Source organism: Oncorhynchus gorbuscha, linkage group LG25 (genome assembly GCF_021184085.1).
Source record: "Oncorhynchus gorbuscha isolate QuinsamMale2020 ecotype Even-year linkage group LG25, OgorEven_v1.0, whole genome shotgun sequence".
Classification (NCBI taxonomy): Eukaryota; Metazoa; Chordata; class Actinopteri; order Salmoniformes; family Salmonidae; genus Oncorhynchus; species Oncorhynchus gorbuscha.
This window is the reverse complement of record NC_060197.1, coordinates 11,596,870-11,624,754: the sequence shown is the minus strand read 5'-3', so window position 1 is coordinate 11,624,754 and position 27,885 is coordinate 11,596,870. Positions and strand designations below refer to the sequence as shown.

The following is a 27,885-nucleotide window of genomic DNA, read 5'->3' as shown; positions in this document are numbered from 1 at the left end:
CCTCTATTTTAGCTTATATCGGCAAGGAACATCTGGTTTGGATCAGTATTCTCTTTTCTGCAGAGTTTTCTTGGTAAGCTTATCTATTATATATTGTCACGTTTCATACTCCCCTTCCTCAAATCCTGATTTGACTGGTTCTAGTTCAATTTGGATAATAACTAGCACACAGTACAGTTGTCTAACACAATTGTCAATACGCTTATTTATTTTCCTTCTGTGAGCATATCTTACATTGATCAACTCCAGAAATCGATGTATATGTAGATAGTGTAGGACCACACTCGCGTGGCTAGAGACAAATATGTGTATAAGTTTCCCTTTCGACAATGTCCTGCGGAGTCAACATTGTTGTTGTCAATGGATGGAATTTCACTATTGAATATGCTTTCTAAATATCTGTAGAGTCAAGAAAAGGTCACGTTTTCTATCTATAGATAATCGTTCCTCCCATATTACTAAGCATTGGTGCAGTAATACATGACACAACGAAACAACTGGCTATTTGTTTGAGCTTGCTCAACGGTCAAAGTATAGCAGGAAGAAAAAAATATAAATTATAGCAAGAACAAAACCTAAAACCGCAGAGAAATTATAACGTATTTATGTTCATTCATAATTTGTCTTGTAATATTGGTTTTAGTTTTTTGTTATTTGCTTCAATAAATTACGGGTTAGAAGGAGCAGAGAAAACTCTGGGGGCGTGGAACTTGAATCTGCTCGTACCAGCCACGCTCGCTCACCAGATACACATTTGAAGAAGTTCTAACAGAAGAAAGGAGTGTTTTTGGCAGTAATGCGCCATAACGTTGGATGCCAACCGCTGATAAACCCCACAGACGAAGAGTGTAGTTGTTGATTGCTAAATCTCGGTTGGGAATATGCATGTTTACCGTTGATCTCCGGTATATGTGAGGAGAGGAGCCGCGCGGCGCAGGCTTTCTGTAAGTATCCTGTGTCTATATTCTCTTAGGAAAATCGAATGGTTGACATTGAACAACAATGCTGTCTATGTTGATCAGTAGTTTATATTTGTGAAACAAAAGCATCGGATTTAACGTTACGCAAAGTTATCAATTCTCCAGGAGTTATCCAAGTAATATGGAGGACCGTTTAAATGTGTTTGCGCGTCACTTTGTAACACATCTTATGGCAGCAATCAGCAGTAGAAACAATAACGATGTGAATCCCTAACACTGTTTCTGTAAAAAGCTGAAGGTTGGGGCTGGAGAAATATAACCACTCTAAAATGTATATATAGCGCCATGGACTCAAGGACTGACCATCCATGATATAAAAATTATAGTTTTAACCAGGGGCGAAAATCTGATATCAACTTTGGAGGGGACAATTACATACATTTTCTCAAGAACAAGTGCTGTAACACATAGCCTACGTTGTAATATGTTAAATGTATATTGAGGAACCATAATTACTACTACTGGATAATTGATAGGTACAGTAGTTAACTGAAGGGTTGTCCCAACTTGTTCAAATGTTTAAATCATTATAATAATACTACTAGTAATAATAGTTATAGCAGTGTTCCTTATCAGTCCAATATGTATATGCAGGCATTTGTATTTACGACCAGCAATACCAGTAGGTGGCAATGGTACTGTACACTGTATGGGTGCAGTTTTCGTAAATACAATGAACATGGTGTGATCTCGTCTAAAACACTTCATTGAGAACCATCACAAAGTTGGTCTCTGTATTGAATTGACCTTTTTTTATTTGACTTTTTATGATACATTTATATAGTAATTAAATATGTGCCACTGGCCTGACTATTACAATATCTTTACAAGAACAAAATGCTCAAAATTAGTACAATTCTAAAAGCGAAATAACTACTTCAATAAATAACCCAAACAAATCAAACAAATTATCCTTCAAAAATACTTATTTATAGTTTAGTCAGTGTCTCAACTCTTCAAACAGCAGCTATGGACAAGTATGTCACCCAAAGTATGCCATTTTAAATAACATCAAACAAATCATTAGTGTACTGTCATGTACTGAAAACTACAAAAAAAGAACATACACCAGGGGTTCTCAAACAGGGATCCATGGACCCCTAGGGGTCCCTGGTGTAATTGCAAGGGGTCAGTGAAATACAAAAGTGTAAAAACCGTATTCAGCACAAGGATTCCAGTAACTTTACGAATAATAGATGGGGGTGGAGGTCCCTGAGGACCACTCAAAAACTTTGCCCGCCTTGCCTCAAAATACACAAGGGTTCCAGTACCCAAAAAAGGTTGAGAACCACTGCTATACACACTACTGAACAAAAGAACCGAACATATGTTTGCAGGTTTCAATGGATCCAACAAATTGCTGGCAGATATTTTCCCTCGAAGATCCTGCCTTTATGTACATTACAGACAACTACGCCGTTCAGTCTCTCTTGGTCCATGCTGGCCTCTAGCCAAGTCTTTAACCTGTGGAGTGCACTGAAACTCCTCTCAGCCTCACATGAAGGCACTGGCACCACAAACAAAATTCTAATCAGCACCTCAACTTGGTCAACCAACCCCCACACCTCCACTGAAAGCCTCCTGAGGACCTCTGCTGCCTCTCCACTGCTGCTACAGGGGTATTTGTTGCGAAAGAGAGGCAACTGCACTGAAAGAGAATCTATGTTTAGCTCAGGGTACTGATTTAGAGACTCATCCAACTCCCCCGTGAGAAGCACTCTTTCCAACTTTTGCAGGACGTTTAGACTGTCCTGGTCAAAACGGCCGCCAAACTGAACCTCCACACCATCCAACACTTAAAAAATTCTGCCCTATATTGATCCACTGCTTTGCCAGCAAAACACATTGAGTGTGTCTCAATGCATTTAATCAATGCTGTTGCTTTCTCATACAGTGGAAGGTAGCTTTTGTCATTTCTGCTGTTTACCCCAAGCGCTGGATAACTGGACACTGATTGGATTTAGCTGGTGTGCTGTTACAGTTACACAGTGGCGGTGGGTTTGGCAGTTTTTATGTGCTGTGAATTTTACAATGGCTTTTCTCCAGTTCCTAAATCCTGCACTAATGAAGGCAGCATCTGCTCTTTGGCCAAAAGATGGCTGGCATGAAAACCCTTGGCTACAGTGAAAACACTACACCCTTTTGTTGATGGATTATAAGGTAGCCGGGGGAAATCGCAACACCATCTCTCTTGAAACGTCAACACTCTGTTGGCCAGATTTTGCAGTCCCGTAAATTGTGGATGTGGCTGATATGGTTTTGTGCCATCACTGAGGTAACCGGACAATGCTGTGCCACTGTCCCCTATACGGGTGCTGCTGGTAACAAGGTTGACACCTGATCCTGCCGTGGCTGTGACACTGTCCTCTGAAGTCTCTCTCCCTAGCTCTTTCCCTTTCATCACCTTCACTGCCTCACAGTCTGTCTCCTAGAAAATAAATAAGGTGTTTGCCGTACTCCTAACTACCAGTACCCAAAACTACGCAATTCATCACAACAGCAACACCATTGCCTTAAACTGGTGACTGAACTAAGTTTTGTTTAATTTGAGAGTGGGGGTATCCATGGCATTTTCCAATTATGTCCCTATTTTACAAGTCTAAAAAAGAGAACCTTTCATAATGTTGCCAAACAAAGACTCAACAAACATACCTGAGACTCCCTGTCCCTGCCCATCTGTCCCCAGCTCTGCTGTCTGTGTGCCATCTGTCCCCAGCTCTGCTGTCTGTGTGCCATCTGTCCCCAGCTCTGCTGTCTGTGTGCCATCTGTCCCCAGCTCTGCTGTCCCCAGCTCTGCTGTCTGTGCCATCTGTCCCCAGCTCTGCTGTCCCCAGCTCTGCTGTCTGTGCCATCTGTCCCCAGCTCTGCTGTCTGTGTGCCATCTGTCCCCAGCTCTGCTGTCTGTGTGCCATCTGTCCCCAGCTCTGCTGTCCCCAGCTCTGCTGTCTGTGTGCCATCTGTCCCCAGCTCTGCTGTCTGTGTGCCATCTGTCCCCAGCTCTGCTGTCTGTGTGCCATCTGTCCCCAGCTCTGCTGTCTGTGTGCCATCTGTCCCCAGCTCTGCTGTCTGTGTGCCATCTGTCCCCAGCTCTGCTGTCTGTGTGCCATCTGTCCCCAGCTCTGCTGTCTGTGTGCCATCTGTCCCCAGCTCTGCTGTCTGTGTGCCATCTGTCCCCAGCTCTGCTGTCTGTGTGCCATCTGTCCCCAGCTCTGCTGTCTGTGTGCCATCTGTCCCCAGCTCTGCTGTCTGTGTGCCATCTGTCCCCAGCTCTGCTGTCTGTGTGCCATCTGTCCCCAGCTCTGCTGTCTGTGTGCCATCTGTCCCCAGCTCTGCTGTCTGTGTGCCATCTGTCCCCAGCTCTGCTGTCCCCAGCTCTGCTGTCTGTGCCATCTGTTGCCTGCTCTGCCTAATGACATCATTGTGAAACATTTCCATTAGCATTTCACTTATTTCTTATGAACATTTTACCAACTAGTCTTTGAGATATCAAATCAAATACATTTTTATTTGTCACATAAACATGGTTAGCAGATGTTAATACGAGTGTAGCGAAATGCTTGTGCTTCTAGTTCCGACAATGCAGTAATAACCAACAAGTAATCTAGCTAACAATTCCAAAACTACTACCTTATAGACACAAGTGTAAGGGGATAAAGAACATGTACATAAAGATATATGAATGAGTGATGGTACAGAGTGGCATAGGCAATATATAGTAGATGGTATTGAGTGCAGTATATACATTTGAGATGTGTATGTAAACAAAGTGGCATAGTTAAAGTGGCTAGTGATACATGTATTACATAAGGATGCAGTAGATGATATAGGGTACAGTATATATGTATACATATGAGATGAATAATGTAGGGAACATTATATTAGGTAGCATTGTTTAAAGTGGCTAGTGATATATTTTACATCATTTCCCATCAATTCCCATTATTAAAGTGGCTGGAGTTGAGTCAGTGTGTTGGCAGCAGCCACTCAATGTTAGTGGTGGCTTTTTAACAGTCTGATGGCCTTGAGATAGAAGCTGTTTTTCAGTCTCTCGGTCCCAGCTTTGATGCACCTGTACTGACCTCGCCTTCTGGATGATAGCGGGGTGAACAGGCAGTGGCTCGGGTGGTTGCTGTCCTTGATGATTTTTATGGCCTTCCTGTGACATCGGGTGGTGTAGGTGTCCTGGAGGGAAGGTAGTTTGCCCCCGGTGATGCGTTGTGCAGACCTCACTACCCTCTGGAGAGCCTTACGGTTGTGGGCGGAGCAGTTGCCGTACCAGGTGGTGATACAGCCTGACAGGATGCTCTCGATTGTGCATCTGTAGAAGTTTGTGAGTGCTTTTGGTGATAAGCCGAATTTCTTCAGCCTCCCGACGTTGAAGAGCGCTGCTGCGCCTTCTTCACGATGCTGTCTGTGTGGGTGGACCAATTCAGTTTGTCTGTGATGTGTACGCCGAGGAACTTAAAACTTACTACCCTCTCCACTACTGTTCGATCGATGTGGATAGGGGGGTGTTCCCTCTGCTGTTTCCTGAAGTCCACAATCATCTCCTTAGTTTTGTTGACGTTGAGTGTGAGGTTATTTTCCTGACACCACACTCCGAGGGCCCTCACCTCCTCCCTGTAGGCCGTCTCGTTGTTGTTGGTAATCAAGCCTACCACTGTTGTGTCGTCTGCAAACTTGATAATTGAGTTGGAGGCGTGCGTGGCCACGCAGTCGTGGGTGAACAGGGAGTACAGGAGAGGGCTCAGAACGCACCCTTATGGGGCCCCAGTGTTGATGATCAGCGGGGTGGAGATGTTGTTGCCTACCCTCACCACCTGGGGGCGGCCCGTCAGGAAGTCCAGTACCCAGTTGCACAGGGCGGGGTCGAGACCCATGGTCTCAAGCTTGATTTCTGAAAAGGAAGAACCCAGTTTATTTATTGCTCTGAGGGCGCGGCTGGGGATGCTGTCTGGGCCTGCAGCCTTGCGAGGGTTGACACGTTTAAATGTTTTCCTCACGTCGGCTGCAGTGAAGGAGAGTCCGCATGTTTTAGTTGCGGGCAGTGTCAGTGGCACTGTATTGTCCTCAAAGCGGGCAAAAAAGTTATTTAGTCTGCCTGGGAGCAAGACATCCTGGTCCGTGACGGTGCTGGTTCTCTTTTTGTAATCCGTGATTGACTGTAGACCCTGCCACATACCTCTTGTGTCTGAGCCGTTGAATTGAGATTCTACTTTGGCTCTATACTGACGCTTAGCTTGTTTGATTGCCTTGAGGAGAGAATAGTTACACTGTTTCGGTCATGTTTCCAGTCACCTTGCCCTGATTAAAAGCAGTGGTTCGCGCTTTCAGTTTCACGCGAATGCTGCCATCAATCCACGGTTTCTGGTTTGGGAATGTTTTAATCGTTGCTATGGGAATGACATCTTCAACGCACGTTCTAATGAACTCGCACACCGAATCAGCGTACTCGTCAATGTTGTCGTCTGACGCAATACGGAACATATCCCAGTCCACGTGATGGAAGCAGTCTTGGAGTGTGGAATCAGATTGGTCGGACCAGCGTTGAACAGACCTCAGCGCGGGAGCTTCTTGTTTTAGTTTCTGTCTGTAGGCAGGGATCAACAAAATGGAGTCGTGGTCAGCTTTTCCGAAAGGTGGGCGGGGCAGGGCCTTATATGCGTCGCGGAAGTTGGAATAGCAATGATCCAAGGTTTTTTCCGCCCTGGTTGCGCAATCGATATGCTGATAAAATTTAGGGAGCCTTGTTTTCAGATTAGCCTTGTTAAAATCCCCAGCTACAATGAATGCAGCCTCCGGATATATGGATTCCAGTTTGCAAAGAGTCAAATAAAGTTCGTTCAGAGCCATCAATGTGTCTGCTTGGGGGGGAATATATACGGCTGTGATTATAATCTAAGAGAATTCCATTGGTAGATAATGCGGTCTACATTTGATTGTGAGGAATTCTAAATCAGGTGAACAGAAGGACTTGAGTTCCTGTATGTTGTTTTGGCCACAACACATCACGTTAACCATAAAGCATACGCCCCCGCCCCTCTTCTTACCAGAAAGATGTTTGTTTCTGTCGGCGCGATGCGTGGAGAAACCAGTTGGCTGCACCGTCTTTCATCAACCTTGTTGTCAAGAGACTGGACATTGGCGAGGAGAATGCTAGGGAGTGGTGCACGATGTGCCCGTCTCCGGAGTCTGACCAGAAGACCGCTTAGTTTCATCACATTCCCAGTGGATCAGAAGTTTAAATACACTCAATTAGTAGTTGGTAGCATTGCCTTTTAAATTGTTTAACTTGGGTCAAACATTTTGGGTAGCCTTCCACAAGATTCCCACAATAAGTTTGGTGAATTTTGGCCCATTTCTCCTGACAGAGCTGGTGTAACTGAGTCAGGTTTGTAGGACTCCTTGCTCATAGATGCATTTTCAGTTCTGCCCACAAATTTTCTATAGGATTGAGGTCAGGGCTTTGTGATGGCCACTCCAATAACTTCACTTTGTTGTCCTTAAGCCATTTTGCCACAACTTTAGAAGTATGCTTGGGGTCATTGTCCATTTGATTGACCCATTTGTGACCAAGCTTTAACTTCCTAACTGATGTCTTGAGATTTTACTTCAATATATCCACCTAATGTTCCTTTCCCATGATGCCATCCATTTTGTGAAGTGCACCAGTCCCTCCTGCAGCAAAGCACCCCCACAACATGATGATACCACCCCCGTGCTTCACGGTTGGGATGGTGTTCTTCAGCTTGCAAGCGACCCCCTTTTTCCTCCAAACATAACGATGGTCATTATGGCCTAACTGTTCTATTTTTGTTTCATCAGACCAGAGGACATTTCTCCAAAAAGTACGGTATTTGTCCCCATGTGCAGTTGCAAACAGTACTCTGGCTTTTTTATGGCTATTTTGAGCAGTGGCTTCTTCCTTGCTGAGCGGTCTTTCAGGTCATGTCGATATAGGACTTGTTTTACTGTAGATACTTTTGTACCTGTTTCCTCCAGCATCTTCACAAGGTCCTTTCGTGTTGTACTGGAATTGATTTGCACTTTTCGCACAAGTACGTTCATCTCTAGGAGACAGATCACCTTCCTGAGCAGTATGACGGCTGCGTGGTCCCATGGTGATAATACTTGCGTACTATTGTTTGTACAGATGAACGTGGTACCTTCAGGCATTTGGACATTTTTCCCAAGGATGAACCAGACTCGTGGAGGTCTACAATTTTTTTCTGAAGTCCTGGCTGATTTGTTTTGATTTTCCCACGATGTCATGCAGAGGCACTGAGTTTGAAGGTAGGCCTTGAAACACATCCACAGGTACACCTCCAATTGACTCAAATTATGTCAATTAGCCTATCAGAAGCTTCTAACGCCATAACATAATTTTCTGGATATTTTCCAAGCTGTTTAAAGGCACAGTCAACTTAGTGTATGTAAACTTCTGACCCACTGGAATTGTGATACAGTGAAATAATCTGTCTGTAAACAATTGTTGGAAAAATGACTTGTGTCATGCACAATGTAAATGTCCTAACTGACTTGCTAAAACTATAGTTTGTTAACATTACATTTGTGGAGTGGTTGGAAAACAAGTTTTAATTACTCCAACCTAAGTGTATGTAAACTTCTGACTTCAACTGTATTCAGTACCAGTCAAAAGTTTGGACACACCTACTCATTCCAGGGTTTTTCTTTATTTTGACTATTTTCTACATTTTAGAATAATAGTGAAGACCTCAAACTGTTTAACAGATATGGAATCATGTAATATCCAAAAAAGTGTTAAACAAATAATAACAAATCTACAAAGTAGCCACCCTTTGCATTGATGCGTTCTCTTGGCATTCTCTCAACCAGCTTCACATGGAATGCTTTTCTAATCGTTTTAAAGGATTTCCCACATATGCTGAGTACTTGTCGGCTGCTTTTCCTTCACTCTGCAGTCCAACTCATCCCAAACCATCTCAATTGGGTTGAGGTTGGGTGATTGTGGAAGCCAGGTCATCTGATGCAGCACTCCATCACTCTCCTTGGTCAAATAGCCCTTACACAGCCTGGAGTTGTGCTGGGTCACTGTCCTGTTGACAAACAAATGATAGTCAGTCCCACTAAGAGCAAACCAGATGGGATGGTGTATCGCTGCAGAATGCTGTGGTAGCCATGCTGTTTAAGTGTGCCTTGAAGTCTGCCCCACCCACCCTGAATTGACGAGTTGACACTATTTAGTGTTTATTTATAGACTTTGGCGCGCAAAAGAAGCGTGTGTTTTGGGTTCTGATGGGGTACGACAGCTGAACTAAGCTCATGAGGAGATTGTTTCTTGAATATAGATACAATCAACTGACATTGAATCTATATTCTATTATTGTATCTATATTATATATATTGTATATATATCTATATTCAAGAATCAATATATCATACATTCTTTGTATACATAATTTGATGTAGCAACTGCTGAATATGGATAATAATGCCTCATATTTTGGTGGTGTTTTTAATGTTAATGTCATTGCCCCTTGTTAGGTTCTAATTCTCAGAGTAAATAACTCAACGGACACTATGAAATCTTAACCAAGTTTAATTCTTCCCAGAGAGTCAATACAGCTGCTTTAGACAAAAGCATTTTCACACAAGCACTGATATTTAACCATTTCACGTAGGCTGAGTCTTCTCCTACCCATCTGAACAAACATTATCTCTACTGCTTGGCAGGTAACGAGGTGATACGTGCCTTACACTTTTATTTCTCCCTTAACGTGACCTGACCTGATCTTGACCCCCCCTTCATCACTAATCCATGGCTCTCTCCACTTATCAATGCTTGCCACATATGATTGCATTCCCTGACCCATTTCCCTCTCTCCTTCAGTGACATGAATAAGTATATTTCATATTCTCAGAACCCAACACGCTACATTTACAACTATTATTAATTACTTCACCAGTAAGGATGTTAAGCACATTTTGTTGAGTATTATAATAGTGGTCTTCTTCATACACTTAAAGGAAATTGTATTTGTTTCATTAGTCCATTATTGATATAGTACCAACATGTTTTGCATGTCAGGAATCAAGTTTAAGATTTTATATATATACGCTATATATATAAGAATTTGTTCTTAACTGACTTGCCTACCCCATATACATATATATACACTTTTACTTGTACTTGTTGGCTGCTTTTCCTTCACTCTCTGTCATATATATATATATATATATATATATATATATAATTGACCAGCCTTTCAAAGCACTTCATGGCTACTGACGTGAGTGCCACGGGGCTGTAATCATTGAGGCAGGTTACCTTCGCTTGCTTGGGCACAGGGACTATGGTGGTCTGCTTGAAATATGCTGGTATTACAGACTTGGTCAGGGAGAGGTTGAAAATGTCAGTGAAGACACTTGACAGTTGGTCCGCCTATGCTTTGAGTACACTTCCTGATAATCTGTCTGGCCCCGTGGCTTTGTGAATGTTGACCTGTTTAAAAGTTTTTTTCACATTGGATACGGAGAGCGTTATCACAGTCATCCAGAACAGCTGGTGCTCTCGTGCATGCTTCAGTGTTGCTTGCCTCGAAGCGAGCATAAAAGGCATTTGGCTCGTCTGGTAGGTTCATGTCAATGGGCAGCTCGTGTCTGGGTTTCCCTTTGTAGTCCGTAATAGTTTTTCAAGCCCTGCCACATCCGGCGAGCGTCAGAGCCGGTATATTAATCCTGTGAGGACATAGTGTGATTTTTTATTATTTTTTATAAGTGTCTTGATTATTCTCCCCCTCCTCTAGCCTTTAGCTCGATGCGGATGTTGCTGTAATCCATGGCTTCTGGTTGGGATATGTACGTACAGTCACTGTGGCGACGACATCATCTATGCACGTACTGATGATGCCAATGACTGATGTGGTGTATTCCTCAATGCCATTGGCTGAATCCCGGGACATATTCCAGTCTGTGCTAGCAAAACAGTCCTGTAGTGTAGCATCCGCATCTGACCACTTCAGTATTGAGCGAGTCACTAGTACTTCCTGCTTTAATTTTGGCTTGTAAGCAGGAATCAGGAGGATATAATGGTGGTCAGATTTTCCAAATGGAGTGCGGGGGAGAGCTTTGTATGCATCTCTGTGTGTGGAGTAAAGGTGGTCTAGGATTTTTCTTCCCTGGTTGTACTTGTGACATGCTGGTAAAAATTTGGTAAAACTGATTTAAGTTTCCCTGCATTAAGTCCCCGGACACTAGGAGCGCCGCTTGTGTCAGCATTTTCTTCTTTGCATATGGCCTTTATAGAGTTTATTGAGAGTGGTCTTAGTGTCAGCTTCGCTTTGTTGTGGTAAATAGACTGCTACGAATAATATAGATGAGAATAGTGTGGTCGACAACTTATCATAAGGTGCTCTACCTCAGGCGAGCAATACCTCGAGACTTCTTTAATATTAGACATCGCGCACCAGCTGTTATTGACAAAAACACTCACACCCCCACCCCTCGTCTTACCAGAGGTACCGTCTCTGTTCTGCCGGTGCATGGAAAATCCCGCCAGCTCTATATTGTCAGTTTCTTCGTTCAGCCACGTCTTGATGAAACATAGGATGTTACAGTTTGTAATGTCCCGTTGGTAGGATAGTCTTAATAATAGGTCATCAATGTTATTTTCTAACGATTGCACTTTAGCAAGGAGAATGTAAGGCATTGGGAGTTTACTCGCTCGCCACCGGCTTCTTAGAAGGGTCCCCAAGCTGCGTCCCCTATTCCGGCGTCTTTTCTTCACGCCAAAGGTGTGGATCTGGGCCTGTTCCAGTTAACCTCTTGCTCCTACCCGACATGCAGGCATCCCATCTAGACATCTGGAAATGCAAATGCGCTACGCTAAATGCTAATAGCACTCGTTAAAACTCAAACGTTCATTAAAATACACATGCAGGGTACTGAATTAAAGCTACAATCATTGTGAATCCGGGCAACAAGTCTGATTTTGAAAATGCTTTTCGGCGAAAGCATGAGAAGCTATTATCTGATAGCATGTAACACTCCAAAAGACCCACAGGGGACGTAAACAAAATAATTAGCATAGTCGGCGCTACACAAAACGCACAAATAAAATATAAAACATTCATTACCTTTGACCATCTTCTTTGTTGGCACTCCTAGATGTCCCATAAACATCACTATTGGGTCTTTTTTTATTTATTAAATTGGTCCATATATAGCCTAGATATCGATCTATGAAGACTGTGTTCAAGGAAAAAAATAGCGTTTTATAACGTAACGTCTTTTTTTTTAATTAAAAAAGTCGACGATAAACTTTCACAAAACACTTCGAAATACTTTTGTAATGCAACTTTAGGTATTAGTAAACGTTAATAAGCGATCAAATTGATCACGAGGCGATGTATATTCTATAGCTGTACGTCTGGAAATAATGTCCGGGTAAATCTCAACCAAAATATCCGGTCGGAGACTGGAAGAACTGCGCTGCCTCGTGTCTGTTTGACCAAGAAACAAATCGTAGGCAAATGACAAGAGTGTTGACATCGTGTGGAAGCTGTAGGTATTGCAACCTCGGCCCCATTTAATGTGGTTCACGTTTAACAATGGGTTGAAGTGGCGCATGGATACATTTTCAGTGATCAGATTTTCCTGCACTTTTCGATGAAACGCACGTTCTGTTATAGTCACAGCCGTGATTTAACCAGTTTTATAAACATCTGAGTGTTCTCTATCCACACATACTAATCATATGCATATACTATATTCCTGGCATGAGTAGCAGGGCGCTGAAATGTTGCGCGATTTTTAACAGAATGTTCGAAAAAGTAGGGGGTAGGAGTAACAGGTTAAAGCAGGATATCCTTATCGTCGGACTTGTTAAAGGAAAACGTTTCTTCCAGTACTTGGTTATTTTTGGTCATATCAGAAGGTAGCAGCAACATTATGTACACAATAAGGTTTAAAAAAATAAGTTCCAAAAATGACAAAATTTTACAATTGGTTGGGAGAATGTAAAACATCAGCCATGTTCTTCGGCTCCATCTTGTCATTTATGTAAAAAAAAAAACATCCTACTGGCTGCATGGCATGGTGGAACAATATGATGGAATATGCAGAATGGTTGGCCTGTCAGTCTCAAGATTCTCCTCTCCAGAGCTGATGGCCTTTATACCTACCTACCTTAGACAGGAAACCCAGTTTCTCCTCTACATCCTAACCCCCTGTGACTCCACACCACTGGATTACCTCATCCCTCATCAGTCAGTCCCTCTCACGGTTCCAATCAGTGTTTCCTGCTTATGACTACTAATGTTATTGTCCTCAAAATGTTTTTCTTTACTGTAACACCAGTGTTACACTAGTGTATACATCCTGATGGTATACTAGGGAAAGTGTGTTTTGAGTGAGAATCAACAATCAACAACCAACAAGAATCAACAACCTCTACATAATTAAGACAGTTGCTCTGTGAGAAGGTGTACACCCATGTTCTCATTTAGCCATTGTTATGTAAATGCTGGCTGGAAAGTACAAGTGGCCTAACCTTGGCTCTAAGTCGGAGCAGGTTCACTGGAGGCCTAGCGAGACACGGGTGCCATCTTGGGTAGACGGATAGAGAAAAGTTAGAGCCTTTTGGGTAAAACACTGGGGTAAAAAATCAATGGAAATGCGCCATCATGTCCTTTTTTTTCAGGCCTATCGCCAGGCTATCAGACTGTTATCAGACTGTTGGCTATCAGCCATCACTAACCGTCTACCAAGTGATGCTCACTCACACAAAACACACACGCTATCAAACACACACTAACACACACACACACAACCAATGCTGTTGTCCCATTTTATAGAAACATTAAACCACTGGACTCTTCCCGTTTCAGCTTGTGTATTTAAATACTGTATTCTTCATAAGAGAATTATGTTCTCCAGGTACATAACCCAATTTAATTATATTACTCTGTCTGCAGACCAGAATGTGTAAGATCCTGGTCGAATGAAACAGACGGAGGCCCAGCTAAATAGTCAAAGGTTTATTCACAGGAACGTTCCAAAGTCAAGAATACAAAATAATTCATTTTATACTGACTTCTCACGCCCACACATACGCACACACATTCACACAAACATACGCACACACATACACACAAACATACGCACACACATGTCCTGCTACGCACACACTGTCTGTCTCACTACCCAGCCGACAGAGATGGTGACCTTGTCCTTGAGACGTACTCCCCCGTTCGCTCACAAATCTCTAGTCAGTTCGGCACCAAGCTCAGACAGTCTGTGTTTAAAATACATTACATTACATTTAAGTCATTTAGCAGACGCTCTTATCCAGAGCGACTTACAAATTGGTCTCCACTCTAGTTCTCTGCAGCTAATCTAGGTGTATGGTCACTAGAGATGGCTTGAGCTGACAAATGAGTTGAAGACTGCATTGCATAGACAAGATGTGGTGGGTGTAACCGAGAGATAGCCAGGAGGAGTTTAGAGCAATTCCTCATTGTCTCTAAATCGCTCTTGCATCTGGGAAACTAAGCCAGGGTGGGGTTAAGACAACAACCCACGTGCAGATAACAGAATGAACCCAGAGTGGCTTATAATGCTCCCTGGTCTGCATGGGGGGGTGAACCAACCATGACTGAGCATTGATATGTCAGATATAAATTCAGCAAAAAAAACATCCTCTCACTGTCAACTGCATTTACTTTCAGCAAACTTAACATTTGTAAATATTTTTATGAACACAAGATTCAGACATGTGACCACCAGATTTGTCCGTTCTTTGCTGTGAAATGTTACCCCCACACTTCCACCAAGGCACCTGCAAGTTGCCGGACATTTCTGGGGGGGGGGGGTGGCCCTAGCCCTCACCCTCCGATCCAACAGGTCCCAGACGTGCTCAGTGGGATTGAGATCCGGGCTCTTCACTGGCCAAGGCAGAACACAGACATTCCTGTCTTGCAGAGAACGAGCAGTATGGCTGGTGGCATTGTCATGCTGGAGGCTCATGTCAGGATTAGCCTGCAGGAAAGGAAGCACATGGGCGAGGAGGATGTCTTCCCTGTAACGCACAGCGTTGAGATTGCCTGCAATGACAACAAGCTCTGTCCGATGATGCTGTGACACACCGCCCCAGACCATGACAGACCCTCCACCTCCAAAAAATCGATCCCACTCCAGAGCACAGGCCTCGGTGTAACGCTCATTCCTTCGACGATAAACGCAAATCCGACCATCACCCCTGGTGAGACTCGTCAGTGAAGATAACTTTTTTGCCAGTCCTGTCTGGTCCAGCAACGGTAGGTTTATGCCCATAGGCGACATTGTTGCCGGTGATGCCTGGTGAGTACCTGCCTAACAGGCCTACAAGCCTCCAGTCCAGCCTCTCAGCCGATTGCGGACAGTGTGAGCACTGATGGTGGTATTGTGCGTTCCTGGTGATACTCGGGCAGTTGTTGCCATCCTCTACCTGTTCCGCAGGTGTGTTCGGATGTACCGATCCTGTGCAGGCGTTGTTACACGTGGTCTGCCACTGCGAGGACAATCAGCTGTCTGTCCTGTAGCGCTGTCTTAGGCATCTCACAGTACGGACATAGCAATTTATTGCCCTGGCCCCATCTGCAGTCCTCATGCCTCCTTGCAGCATGCCTAAGGCACATTCACGCAGATGAGCAGAGACCCTGGCATCTTTCTTTTGGTGTTTTTCAGAGTCAGTAGAAAGGCCTCTTTAGTGTCCCAAGGTTTCATAACTGTGACCTTAATTGCCCACCGTCTGTAACCTGTGAGTGTCTTAAAGACTGTTCCACAGGTGCATGTTCATTAATAGTTTATGGTTCATTGAACAGAACAAGCATGGGAAACCGTGTTTAAACCCTTTACAATGAAGAGCTGTGAAGTTAGATTCTTACTAATTATCTTTGAAAGACAGGGTCTTGAAAAAGGGGACGTTTCTTTTTTTGCTGATAGATCTAGATAAGTACTCTGCATTTGTGTAAAGGTTAGAGGGGGGGGGCAGCCTCATTATCGCAGTAATGAACTTATATTAAATAGAGATAATTGTTTGAAGATATTGGCAAATCTCTCTCAGTACTGAATTCCCATGACACTAGCACTAGCTAACACTACCTAGCAACAACGATACTGGGGTCAAAGTATTGATATGATCCACAATACTCTTGGGATATGTAACGATCGATTTTCCCCCATCGCTAGTTAAGAAAGTGAAACCATAAAGACATATTGTTTTACCCTAATTCTGACTAGGTCTACACATTTATTGATTATGATTTTATACATTGTAATCAATTCCATACAATTATATGTTTCAGGGCGAAATATTCTAATCATTCAATTAACAGGCAATTCTCACCTATCAATTCTCGATATGGCTCATTCTAACATCTCTACCACTTTACATCACATTTTAGTTCCACTGTTTATACTGTTAGGTTCTGAACAAACAGACTAAAAACTCAAACGGAAGACTAGAAAAAGCTCAAAGCAAGTTTAATCACCCACTGGGTCAAACGGCTGCAAAAGACCAGGCCGCAGGTATTTAGACAAGCCGCAGGTATTTATACCCTCCACCTAGGCGGAGTCAACTCCTTGCACATCTAGACAGCCAATGCATCTCCGTTGCTAGGCAGGAACTTAATTGGTTCTTCTCCCTGGTGTCATTATGGCCCTGCCTGATGCTAGAACCTTTGTGGGCGTGGAAGGATATGTGTGTGGGAAAAGACTGTGTTTCTTCTCACTTCATCTGTTTATTTGACCTCGGGCCGAATTCCTCGATCCTTCCTGTCCTGTCATTATCAGGAACTAAAACCAGATAGTTTTCCTTTGCCGTTCTCCTTAGGAGCGTTGATATTCAACAATGGTTTACATTCTGTAGCAAATGTTATCTGCACTCGTCTCACTCCTTAACGTTCCATACACCATGTTCCTATTACCCCCTTCATTGACCCCAACCTTCCTTATACATCCAAAGTAATCAATAAGATATGGTAACATCAAGAAGTAGATTTTAAGCTAGAATCAAACAATACACACTTATTTATATGCTGGGGTAGCAGGTAGGCAAGAGTGTTGGGCCAGTAACTGAAAGGTCACTGGTTTGAATCACTGAGAAAAATCTGTCAATTGAGCAAGGCAGTTAACCCTAATTTATGTTAACCCTAATTTATGTTAACCCTAAGTCTCTCTGGATAAGAGTGTCTGCTAAAAGGCAAATATAATATATTCTTGCCATAGCTCGCTCTAATATTGAATTCTTATTATATCTTATGTAAATTCATCCGTGTGTGTATATATACATATAGATTACATTTAGACTGCTGTTACAGTCCTGTTTGGGTTGTTAATTGGATTCATTACGACATGATTTTATGTTGTCGTTTTTTACAATACTTGTTTGATATTTTACTGCATTCTCAGGAGCTAGTAACAAGCATTTCGCTGCACCCGCTATAACAATCTAAACTGTGTACGTGACCAATAAACTTTCATTAGAATGTATTATTTTTTCCTGTGCAGCCCAGAGGGTTAAACTACAAAGCAGGAAAAAGGAGTTAGTCAGCTAACTTGCCTAAATATGATTTAACTTTATTTTTTTAGAAAGCTACTCTTGAAATGGGCATGGTCGACAAACGAAAACCCATATTTAAGTTTAGCTTATTTTTTTCCTTTTTTTTAATGAACCAGAAAATCAATAGTTGTATCTGGTTGCTTATTGAAGTTAGCTGGCTTAATTAATCGTGACTGTAGTGTTCCACTCTAGTCCAACCTTAGATTGGGCTCCCGGGTGGTGAAGTGGTCTAAGACACTGCATCTCAGTACCTGGTTCGAGTCCGGGCTGCATCACATCCAGCCGTGATTGGGAGTAGCATAAGGCGGCGCACAATTGGCCCAGTGTCATTCGGATTTGGCTGGGGTAGACTCTCATTGTAAATAAGAATGTGTCCTTACCTGACTTGCCTATAAAGGTCAAATAAAACCTGGTGTGACTCGAGGGAAGTTGTCTACATAGCTAGGAATGAAGCCTCTGTTGTTTGTTAACTGTTTAACATTCACTTCAGGTTGCATCACCTCACGGTTGGAGACAGTTGTTGTGTGGTCAATTGTCAGAATATTGATTCCTCAGGTTTAATCCTGAGAAAGGGCATTGGATATCAACAATGCCATATTATACACCAAATAGATGTGGAGGGTCAACTTGACCTGAGGTGGAACTCTCCTCCTGCCCAGGCTGCTATTTCTGGGGCACAGGCTCCTCCTAATGAGTGTGTACAATGTTGATGGTGTCAGTTGGTTGTGAATTGTGCGCAGCTCTCTAAATTTCAACCCATAATGTCTGAACTGGCAGTCACATGTCCTAGACATGTTTCAGAGATGCAGTGTATGTTAGAAAAATCAACACCTTGGTTGATGGATAACCATTGCAGAGTTTTCACAACTGTTTTTCTCTTCTTTTTTTTCTCTAGAATTAAACTCTTCAATTCAACTTTTGAGGATGGTGCCCCATAATGCTTGAAATGCTACTCGGCTCAATGTGCTGGGACAGATCGAGCTGACACAACATGTATAATGCTTGTGAAAATGCCAGATCAAGAGAATGGAGCGACGGTGACGGGTACAGCTGCCATAGTATGGCTCACTGGGCAAGTGATCCCCCAGCTGGAGAAAGACAGTACCTCACCCAACAGGCAAGGGAACACCAGTGGCTGAACCGTGAGGATGAAGCTGCCGTGCGGGCCCACTACAACTCCCATCAACAAAACTCTCAGATGGACTTCCATGGACATCGGACACAAGAGACCCAGCCGCCTCCTCCGTATCATCAGGACCATCACAGAAGTCAGAACATAAGGGATAGGCCCAATCTCTATGGACCCTTGAGAGAACCGGCACCTCCTAATGTAACCTTACACTGCAGTGGAGAGAGAACAGTAACGTGGGCTAACCATGAACCCCACTTCCCCAGCAATGACTTTTTACCCCCACTCAACTTCGAAAGAGGGCATGAGGATATTTCCCATCACCATAACACCGACCAGGATTATCTGGTTGGTCGTGGAGTGAATCATAACAATCTCCATTACTTGGAAAGCAAATGGCAGATGTTCGATCCCACCCATTCCAATGGACATGCTAGAGGACATTGCCATGTACATTCAAGGGGACATTTTACTGAATGCTCAAGGGGACATTCTAGGGGTGGTTCCTGTGGAAATTCTAGGGGTGGTTCTAGTGTATGTTCTTGGGATGGTTCCAGGGGTCGGTCTAGTGGACGTTCTCGGGGTGGTTCCAGGGGTCAGTCTAGTGGACGTTCTTGGGGTGGTTCCAGGGGTCAGTCTAGTGGACGTTCTCGGGGTGGTTCCAGGGGTCAGTCTAGTGGACGTTCGAGGGCCCATTCCAAAGCAGCCAGCCATGGTATACTAGGACCTAGTGTTCCTTCCCAAGCTTTAACACAAAAAACAGATAATCTTCCTGGCAATGTTGCTCTTGTTTCTCACACCCAGACCTCTGTCACCACTGACCAGCAATATGCTCCCTCTCCTCCCAAACCTCTCACTGAGACACTTCAGGAAAAACCTCCTCATAAACATAAGATCTCACTCAATGAAATACAGGACTGGCTCCACAGTGTTTTAAGATCTAAAAATGGACCCATAAATGGGAACAACTCAACACAAGACCCCTCGCAGGCACAACAATTCAGCACAGAGAAGATGGATATTTTACAAGCAGGCAAAAGGCACCTACATAGTAACACCAAAGACAACCAGGCGAGCCCCCCTGAGAGGTTTAGTCCTGGGGACTCCACTATACGGCTGGAGATTAAGTCCACCCCCAGGTGCATGACCCTGACGGCAGTCGCCACCACTCCGCCCCCTGTGGCTATTGTCCCTCCAATGGGTCCACAGCAGTCCCCAGAGCCAATGGAGACAGAGAATACATGCAATGAGCTGCCATTTAAGATTTTACGGGCCTGGTCCATCAACGAACAACAAGTGGAAAGCCTGTGGGAAAGAGCTAAAGATGATGCAAGTTCTCTCTCTGTCCGAAATGAGCCGGTTCAAGTTGAGAGTTTTATGGAGTATGATAAGCCTGTAGATGCATCTGCAACAAGTTCACTGGCATCTACTGGAGAGGACAATGATGAGGTCCTTCAGGTCATCACACAGACAGACAAGAGTTCACCTTCACCATATGTCCACACCATCCCTCAGGCAACTGATGTTGTACGCACCGGAGGTACCCAGACAATCGTGGAAGTTAGCTCCAACGGCGCAGATGAGAGATCTCTTGTTTTGTCCACAATTGCTGAAGTTCAGTTCAAGTTACGTACGCTGCAGCAACTGGTTAGTTATCGGGAGAAGGCAGCAACAATCACAGAGGCAAAGGATGGTTGTCTAGAAGCCATATTGGAGCAGTATTGGGGCGGGGAAACCTCTAACCTGGTAGAAGCTTTAAAAGATAAAAGGGATAAGGAAATCATGCGAGATGTGTCTGCCTGGGCCGCAGAGGATGAGGAAGCAGTGGTTCTCTTTGCAGTCAGTGGTATATCACTGGGGGAAGTGGTCGAGAAGTTTCCCATTCAAGCGCATGTTGACAGCTCTTCCCAAGTGGGTTACAGGTCATCCTGGTTAAATGTCAACGAGAAGCTGAATGACATTGACAAAGAATCTGGAAGAGCTTGGTCTCTCTGGTTCATACCAGATAAAGCAGAGGAGAGTTCCAAAGTTGTTGGGGGAGTCAAAATGGATGACACCTTCCACAGCAAGATGGAGACTGTGGAATTTCCTGCACGACAACCTGTTGAAGCAACAGACTCAGACCTCAAAACAAACATAGACCTCATGGTGGTTGCAGACTCCTCAACAGGCACAGACCTCCCAACAGATGCAGACTCAGAGACCGAATCCCTTTTCCCAATGATTTTGACCGTCCTCACACCAGAGGATGCTGTGAAACTGCTTGCTGAAACAGAGGCACCAGGCGCAGACCTCACAACAGACTCAAACTGCCCAACAAATGCAGACCTCACAACCGACTCAGACACAGACCCCCTTTCCCCAATGCATTTGACCGTCCTGACATCTGAGGATGCCATGAGACTGTTTTGCCAGATTGAAAATGGCTCTGACCTCCAACTCGGGTCCCATGAACCATGCTCTGAAGACAAAGACGAGATAAAGACAAAGCAACCAGAGAATATAGAAAGTGGCAGCTTAGATAAGTCCTGCTACTGTCCTTGTATTATTGAAACTGACAATGGGTTTGAAAGTGGCCTATGCTCCAGTTGTCAGAGGGAGAGAGGACTGCAGCAAGGTACAAGATGCTTAACAATCGCTCAATGCTTTACCCTGTTAGATACAAGCGACAATTCAGATCAGGAGACAGAAGAGGTCCCTAAGGACTCTGGGGGGAAGGCGACTGGGGACAATCAATGCAGGGACAAGAAGCAGACACAATCAACTGAAGAAGAGGGTGATGACAATCAATCCTGTGACAATAAGACGGAGGGAGAAATGCAGCAATGTACAGGTGTCATACCGATCACTGACTTTTTTTTCTGGTCAGATACAATTGAGGATTCAGATCAGGAGACGGAGGAGAACCCTAATGAACAACATGCTCAGATTGAGGCTCATGCTTCTAATGTTAAAAGGACAGAGCCTGAAACTGATGCCAAAGCACCCTGTGAGTCAGCCCAAGAACATACTACCCAAAGCAAAGTCAGTCCTGGTTCTGAGGATCGGGAAATGCCGCAAGAGAAGGACCAAGACTGTAGGACGAGTACATTACCAATTCCCAAGTTTGAAAACCCCTCTAAGTTAAGAGCTAACATCATAGCAGACAAGTGGTGTTCACCTGTAGAGGACTGTGGTTCACCTGCAGAGAAGTATGACAAAGTTGCTGACTTTGTCACTCAATACAAAACCTGCAACTCAAAGAAAAAAGTAAAAGAAAAAATGGAAAAGGAGAAAACCCTCCATCCAACATCATCTGACAGACAAAAGCCCAAGAAACGCCATGGGAGAGCAGAGAGGGGACAGTCACCATCCCAACCCCCTAAGAGCTCTGGGGTGAAGGCAACTTTGAATAATCAACGCAGGGACAAGAAGCCACATGCGTCACACAAGAGGAGACATTTGACTGAGAGCGATGAAAGTCGATGCAAAGACGAGAAGAGGGGATCATCAACCGAGAAAGAGCGTGAGGGCAGTCAATCCAGGGACAATAAGCCACCGAAGAGGAGACATTCAACTGAGAAAGAGAGTGAGGACAATCAAAGTAGAGGCAAGAAGGGGAGACTTTCAATGGAACAACTGGGTGAGGCCAGTCAATCTAGGGACAAGACGTCACAGAAGGGGAGAAATTCAACTAAAACTGAAAGCAGGAACTCCAAAGAGTTCCAGTGCCAGTTGGTGGAAAGCGAGAGTGACAGAGGCAGTAAGATGTCACCGCCGTGCCCTGGGGTGAAAACCCTCCATGTGCTGGGATCCTCATCTACCACTGATCCTCTCAAACTCTCCCTAAACATCCGCAAAAAGCCTTCCACAAATGGCTCACCCTCAACACATACTGAGGAAGTCCCCAAAAGGCCAAAGACTAAAACCACATACAAAACTAGCAGACACCACTCCCCTGCAATGTCGGTGTCTCCTGTTGTCAAAGAGAGGCAGAGGAACGGTGTGAAACACAAGCAAAAAATTAAACCCCTAAAAGTCAGATTGAAAAAGCTGTCCTTACCCAAACAGATTGTCAGGAAAGTTTCCCCACCAAGGCAGAAGAGGGTGGAGGACAGAGGAGACCCTCCGAGTTTAGGGGTAATGGTCTCTAAGAATCCTGACTCGTGCAAGAAACTAAAACATAAGGCAGAGAGTGACTTGGCATCCCAACAGATGTTGTCAAAGATTCCGAAGGTGTTGAATAGGAATGAGACAGGAAAGTTGTCAAAAAGCAAGCGTGAGCGCGACTCGCTGCCCCACAAGCCAAAGCTGCCAAGGATTCTGAAGCTTCTAAGAACTCCAGAGGTTTCAAAGGATGGGAATGAGAGAGCGAACAGAGAAGAGACATCTCCCAGTGCTTCACCTGAATCACAAATGCTGAACAAACCTGCAAGAGTGGCACACAAGCCCAAACCTTGTATCAAGCCTGCCAGTCCCAATGGTTATAGCCCAGGTAGTCATGCTTGCTCTAATCCGGCTAGGATATCACAGCAACATGGCAATGGACATTTTGGGGCAAAAGTTACTGCGAGGCAGCAGGTGTTCTCAGATTGGGAGAGCAGCTTTGTCCCGACTCCAACCCCCCGGACTCGTAGACGATCAGGGTGTCCTCCAGAGGAAGTGGAAGGTCCACAGGCCAGTCCCAGGTGCAGCTCGGAGACCAGGATCATTCCATCCATTCTAAAACGTGTCGATTCTCTGCCGAAACCCAAGCGGAATGTCAGCTTTCCCTTGGATCCAATGAACGTGCACTACTACAATCCCTGTGAATATGAAAATCACGTAATGTTCAACCGGTCTTACACAGATCCGGAAGATGCACAGCCTTCTGACGATGAAGAGGAAGATGCTTCTGTGAACTGCCAGAATCTGAAGGAACAGTCCCCTCTTAGGGAAGAGAAGCAGCAAGATGTTGGGGAGCTGAAGCCTGGACCAAGCGCTGCATGTGAAAAGAGCTTCAAAAGGAAGCGGGAAATGCAGGAGCCTGCTGCCATTTTGATGAAGAAGAGCATTGTTCAGGCAAAGCATTTGACAAAGTCTCTCCATCATGAACCTCCAAAAGACTCCAGACACTCGGGTAAGGACACTAATCACAAGCCACTGGCAAAAGAAAATGGCATGTATTCTCTCTAAGTTTTTGTGTAATATGTATAGCTAGCATTGGAATTCAAAACAACCACACAGAATAACACACGACAAGTCAATATTTAGATGCATTTGATTGGATTTCCAGTTATTGACCATTTCTTCTGGTTACAGCAAGAAAAACTGGAGTTGGTTACAAGTGGTCAGAGAAGCAGAGGAAGAGGGCCAATGAAACTGAAGGTACGTCGCAGGCTATACCAGCCTCACGTGGTAGGCTACTTTTACAATTACACCAATGATTTCCCAGTATTTCAAACAGTTGAATATGTATTTTTACTTTTAGAAAAGTGTCAGATGTAGACCGTTTCATGTTGTGTTCTGATTGGGAATCATCTAGATGAAAGGATATTATGTTATTTATAGGAGCTGGGTAGTGAACTCAAGTGTATTATGCAATTGTACACAGGCCTGTGAGCCTGGTTCAATATTTTTATTTATTTTATTTTATTTCACCTTTATTTAACCAGGTAGGCAAGTTGAGAACAAGTTCTCATTTACAATTGCGACCTGGCCAAGATAAAGCAAAGCAGTTCGACAGATACAACGACACAGAGTTACACATGGAGTAAAACAAACATACAGTCAATAATACAGTATAAACAAGTCTATATACAATGTGAGCAAATGAGGTGAGAAGGGAGGTAAAGGCAAAAAAGGCCATGGTGGCAAAGTAAATACAATATAGCAAGTAAAACACTGGAATGGTAGTTTTGCAATGGAAGAATGTGCAAAGTAGACATAAAAATAATGGGGTGCAAAGGAGCAAAATAAATAAATTAATTAAATACAGTTGGGAAAGAGGTAGTTGTTTGGGCTAAATTATAGGTGGGCTATGTACAGGTGCAGTAATCTGTAAGATGCTCTGACAGTTGGTGCTTAAAGCTAGTGAGGGAGATAAGTGTTTCCAGTTTCAGAGATTTTTGCAGTTTGTTCCAGTCACTGGCAGCAGAGAACTGGAAGGAGAGGCGGCCAAAGAAAGAATTGGTTTTGGGGGTGACCAGAGAGATATACCTGCTGGAGCGTGTGCTACAGGTGGGAGATGCTATGGTGACCAGCGAGCTGAGATAAGGGGGGACTTTACCGAGCAGGGTCTTGTAGATGACATGGAGCCAGTGGGTTTAGCGACGAGTATGAAGCGAGGGCCAGCCAACGAGAGCGTACAGGTCGCAATGGTGGGTAGTATATGGGGCTTTGGTGACAAAACGGATTGCACTGTGATAGACTGCATCCAATTAGTTGAGTAGGGTATTGGAGGCTATTTTGTAAATGACATCGCCAAAGTCGAGGATTGGTAGGATGGTCAGTTTTACAAGGGTATGTTTGGCAGCATGAGTGAAGGATGCTTTGTTGCGAAATAGGAAGCCAATTCTAGATTTAACTTTGGATTGGAGATGTTTGATATGGGTCTGGAAGGAGAGTTTACAGTCTAACCAGACACCTAAGTATTTGTAGTTGTCCACGTATTCTACACCAATATGACCTAAGTAAAATTGGGTGGACAGACAGGTGTATTTTGAAACTCTCACAGAATGGGACTTAATTCGTTACCATATGTAATTGATAATTCCATTTTATTTCCATCACATTTTGACCACACCCCTTTTGATTTGAACAGAACGTCCCGTACATATTTGCCCATGGTATTTGATGTCAGAAAGTGACTTTTTGGACCAAAATGCCAAAACATTCAGGAGATAGAGGTGCCCAAAGTTGACAATTTTGCATACCCTACCATACATCCATGTCTTCATCACTGGAAAGGTAAACGGTTGAGTTTGATATCATTTAAAAGCAAAAAAGTATTGGCAAGAGTATGCTGTGTCTCAACCGATGGTGGTCACAACATATTCACCTCAGATTATGTAAATTAGGGTTTAAGATACAGTGGATGAAAAAAAACAAGAGTTTGCATTTTTTTGGATAATTGATGTTAAAAGTAAAACAAATAATAAAGAGTTTAAAGTTTTTGCATAAACTGAATGGGATATGCAAAATTGATCAACATTGAGCACTTTTGTCTCCTAAATGTTTTGGCATTTGGGTCAAAAACGCCACTTTTCTGACCACTTCTACCATGGACAAATATGTATGGAAAGTTTCATTCAAATCAAAAGGGGTGCAGTCAAAAAGTGATTCTAATCAAATGGTTACGACCCATAAAGTATAGAATGAGCTTGGGGAAAATGTTGATGTACTTGTTCAGAGTGTACAAAACCTTTTATTGGAAATCAGCCTGATTGATGAGAACGTCAATACCAACGTGTTGGGTAACTGAAACCCATGTAAGTGTGACTTGTGTTGACTGGGCTGGAATGTGTTCTAGCCACGTTTTTAAGTATATGCTGAGGCAGTGTTCCCAGGATCCTGTGCACATTGAATAGACTTTTGAACTGAAAAGTTGCCTTACTGATCCTTCATCTCCACTTGGAAAGCCACTTGCTGAGGGGACGGCTACTTCCTACAGTGCTAATGTGAATATTTATCACCTGCTTTCTTATGCTTGCCTCTTTAGGTACCCCTCAGAATGCAAGCCTCCCTCACGGTCACCATCCAGGTTCCTCTCGGAATGCAAGCCCCCATCGTGGTTACCATTCATCCTCCAGCCAAGGGAGAAGAGTTGAGCCAATGGCCAGTCACCATAGCTCTCCTGTCGGCGAATGGAACGAGCGGTGGTCAGGAGATTTGTAAGCATATCAGTCGGCCCTGACAGGATGCACGAGACGGGAACAGTAGTTGATGGCAACTGGCAAAGATAATACTTTTACCTCAAACATGACATTATTCATATGCTGTTCTTTTTTTAAAAACTTAACATTACAGACAGCCATATTTAGGCTACATTATGCAGTTGACTTTTCTACATGTTTTTATCTGTTTTTAAATGAATAGACAACTGATTTCTCTCCCTATAATAGGTTCGGTTAGCTGTGGTTGAAACCGTCAGACGTACGTTTTATATACCATGTGTTACTGTTACTCTTGACACCTGAGGGTGATTGGTGTTCGGTTACTCGTACTCTCTTATAGTATTGTTTGCCTACATTGTTAGAGCGTCATAGTGATGGAATCATCATAGTGATGGTATTGTACATTGTATTAAGTTTGTTTACAGTCTTTTTTTAAATTGACTATTTGTTTTATTGCAGCCAGAACCAAAGCTAAAGGGGAGAAACCAGACTGTGCTTATTGTTTGATGAGATTCTGCCGTCTCATACAAAGATATGGGTCAATTGTAACATGTTTTTTTAACACTGGTGATAAAAATGAATCGTAGATATCCGTCATCAAATGATATTTGAAGCCATTGTCACTTTGTTTGATGTGGTTCCTTGCACTGGGTTTATAGTTATCTGTGGCAGTAGATGTTGCTTGTAGTTAAATTCAACTACTGCTAATGTTTTGGGTATTGTGGAATGGTGTGTACTTTACAGGTCACTGGTTTTATACTTCGTCTTAAACATTGGTCGAAATGCCATGTTTGTTTTTCAGTTTTTGTCCGTTTTGATATTGTACAGTTTTATTTCACCTCTGCTGTTTACTGTGTTTTTATGGCACTGAACTAATATAAAAATACAGAAAATATGTTTTTGTTGGTACCTGTCCTCTCAAGACTACACAGCATCCAAGGAAGAGAATTGTAGTATTATTTACCTTCACCACCAGCCAAAGACCACATTTGAGAGCACACACAGTTACGCCACCAGAGGGAAGCAAAGTACAATGTTAATGTTCCTTTCATTTCAGTCACTCGCTTGTGCAATGCTTCTCCCTTCTCCTATGTGTTGAGACTTGAGAGACTCACATAGGTGCGTGGATCAGAACAGATAACAGAATCTTCAGTCATGTTTTCTGTTTCTACACAACACTTATTGTGCATTTATTGAAGAAAGCCAAGCGGAAACTGCTGCCTACAAGGACCAAGGGTGGTGGAGGCCTGTTGAGAATGTCTAGAATATATAAGGCATGAGGGTGTGTGGTATATGGCCCGCGTTGTGTTATGCCTAAGAACAGCTCTTAGCTGTGGTATA

At 43.6% G+C, this 27,885-nt stretch overlaps 1 protein-coding gene across 1 annotated transcript; it reads left to right on the top strand.

Annotated features, from left to right (window-relative positions):
* Nucleotides 1–715: 715 nt before the first annotated feature.
* Nucleotides 716–27,439, top strand: LOC124014400. The gene is made up of 4 exons (XM_046329316.1): nt 716–944; nt 18,458–23,789; nt 23,972–24,037; nt 26,370–27,439. Exons 2-4 carry the CDS (start codon nt 18,554–18,556, stop codon nt 26,543–26,545), a joined length of 5,478 nt encoding a protein of 1,825 aa, XP_046185272.1. The 5' UTR covers nt 716–944; nt 18,458–18,553; the 3' UTR covers nt 26,546–27,439.
* Nucleotides 27,440–27,885: the final 446 nt, after the last annotated feature.

What these genes read in the sequence shown, in the direction of transcription:
- LOC124014400 (XM_046329316.1), top strand. Translation starts at nt 18,554, where the DNA reads ATGTATAATGCTTGTGAAAATGCCAGATCAAGAGAATGGAGCGACGGT. An exon ending in AAAAGACTCCAGACACTCGG is followed by an intron (nt 23,790 to 23,971) that starts GTAAGGACACTA and finishes TTCTGGTTACAG; the next exon opens with CAAGAAAAACTGGAGTTGGT. An exon ending in GAGGGCCAATGAAACTGAAG is followed by an intron (nt 24,038 to 26,369) that starts GTACGTCGCAGG and finishes TTGCCTCTTTAG; the next exon opens with GTACCCCTCAGAATGCAAGC.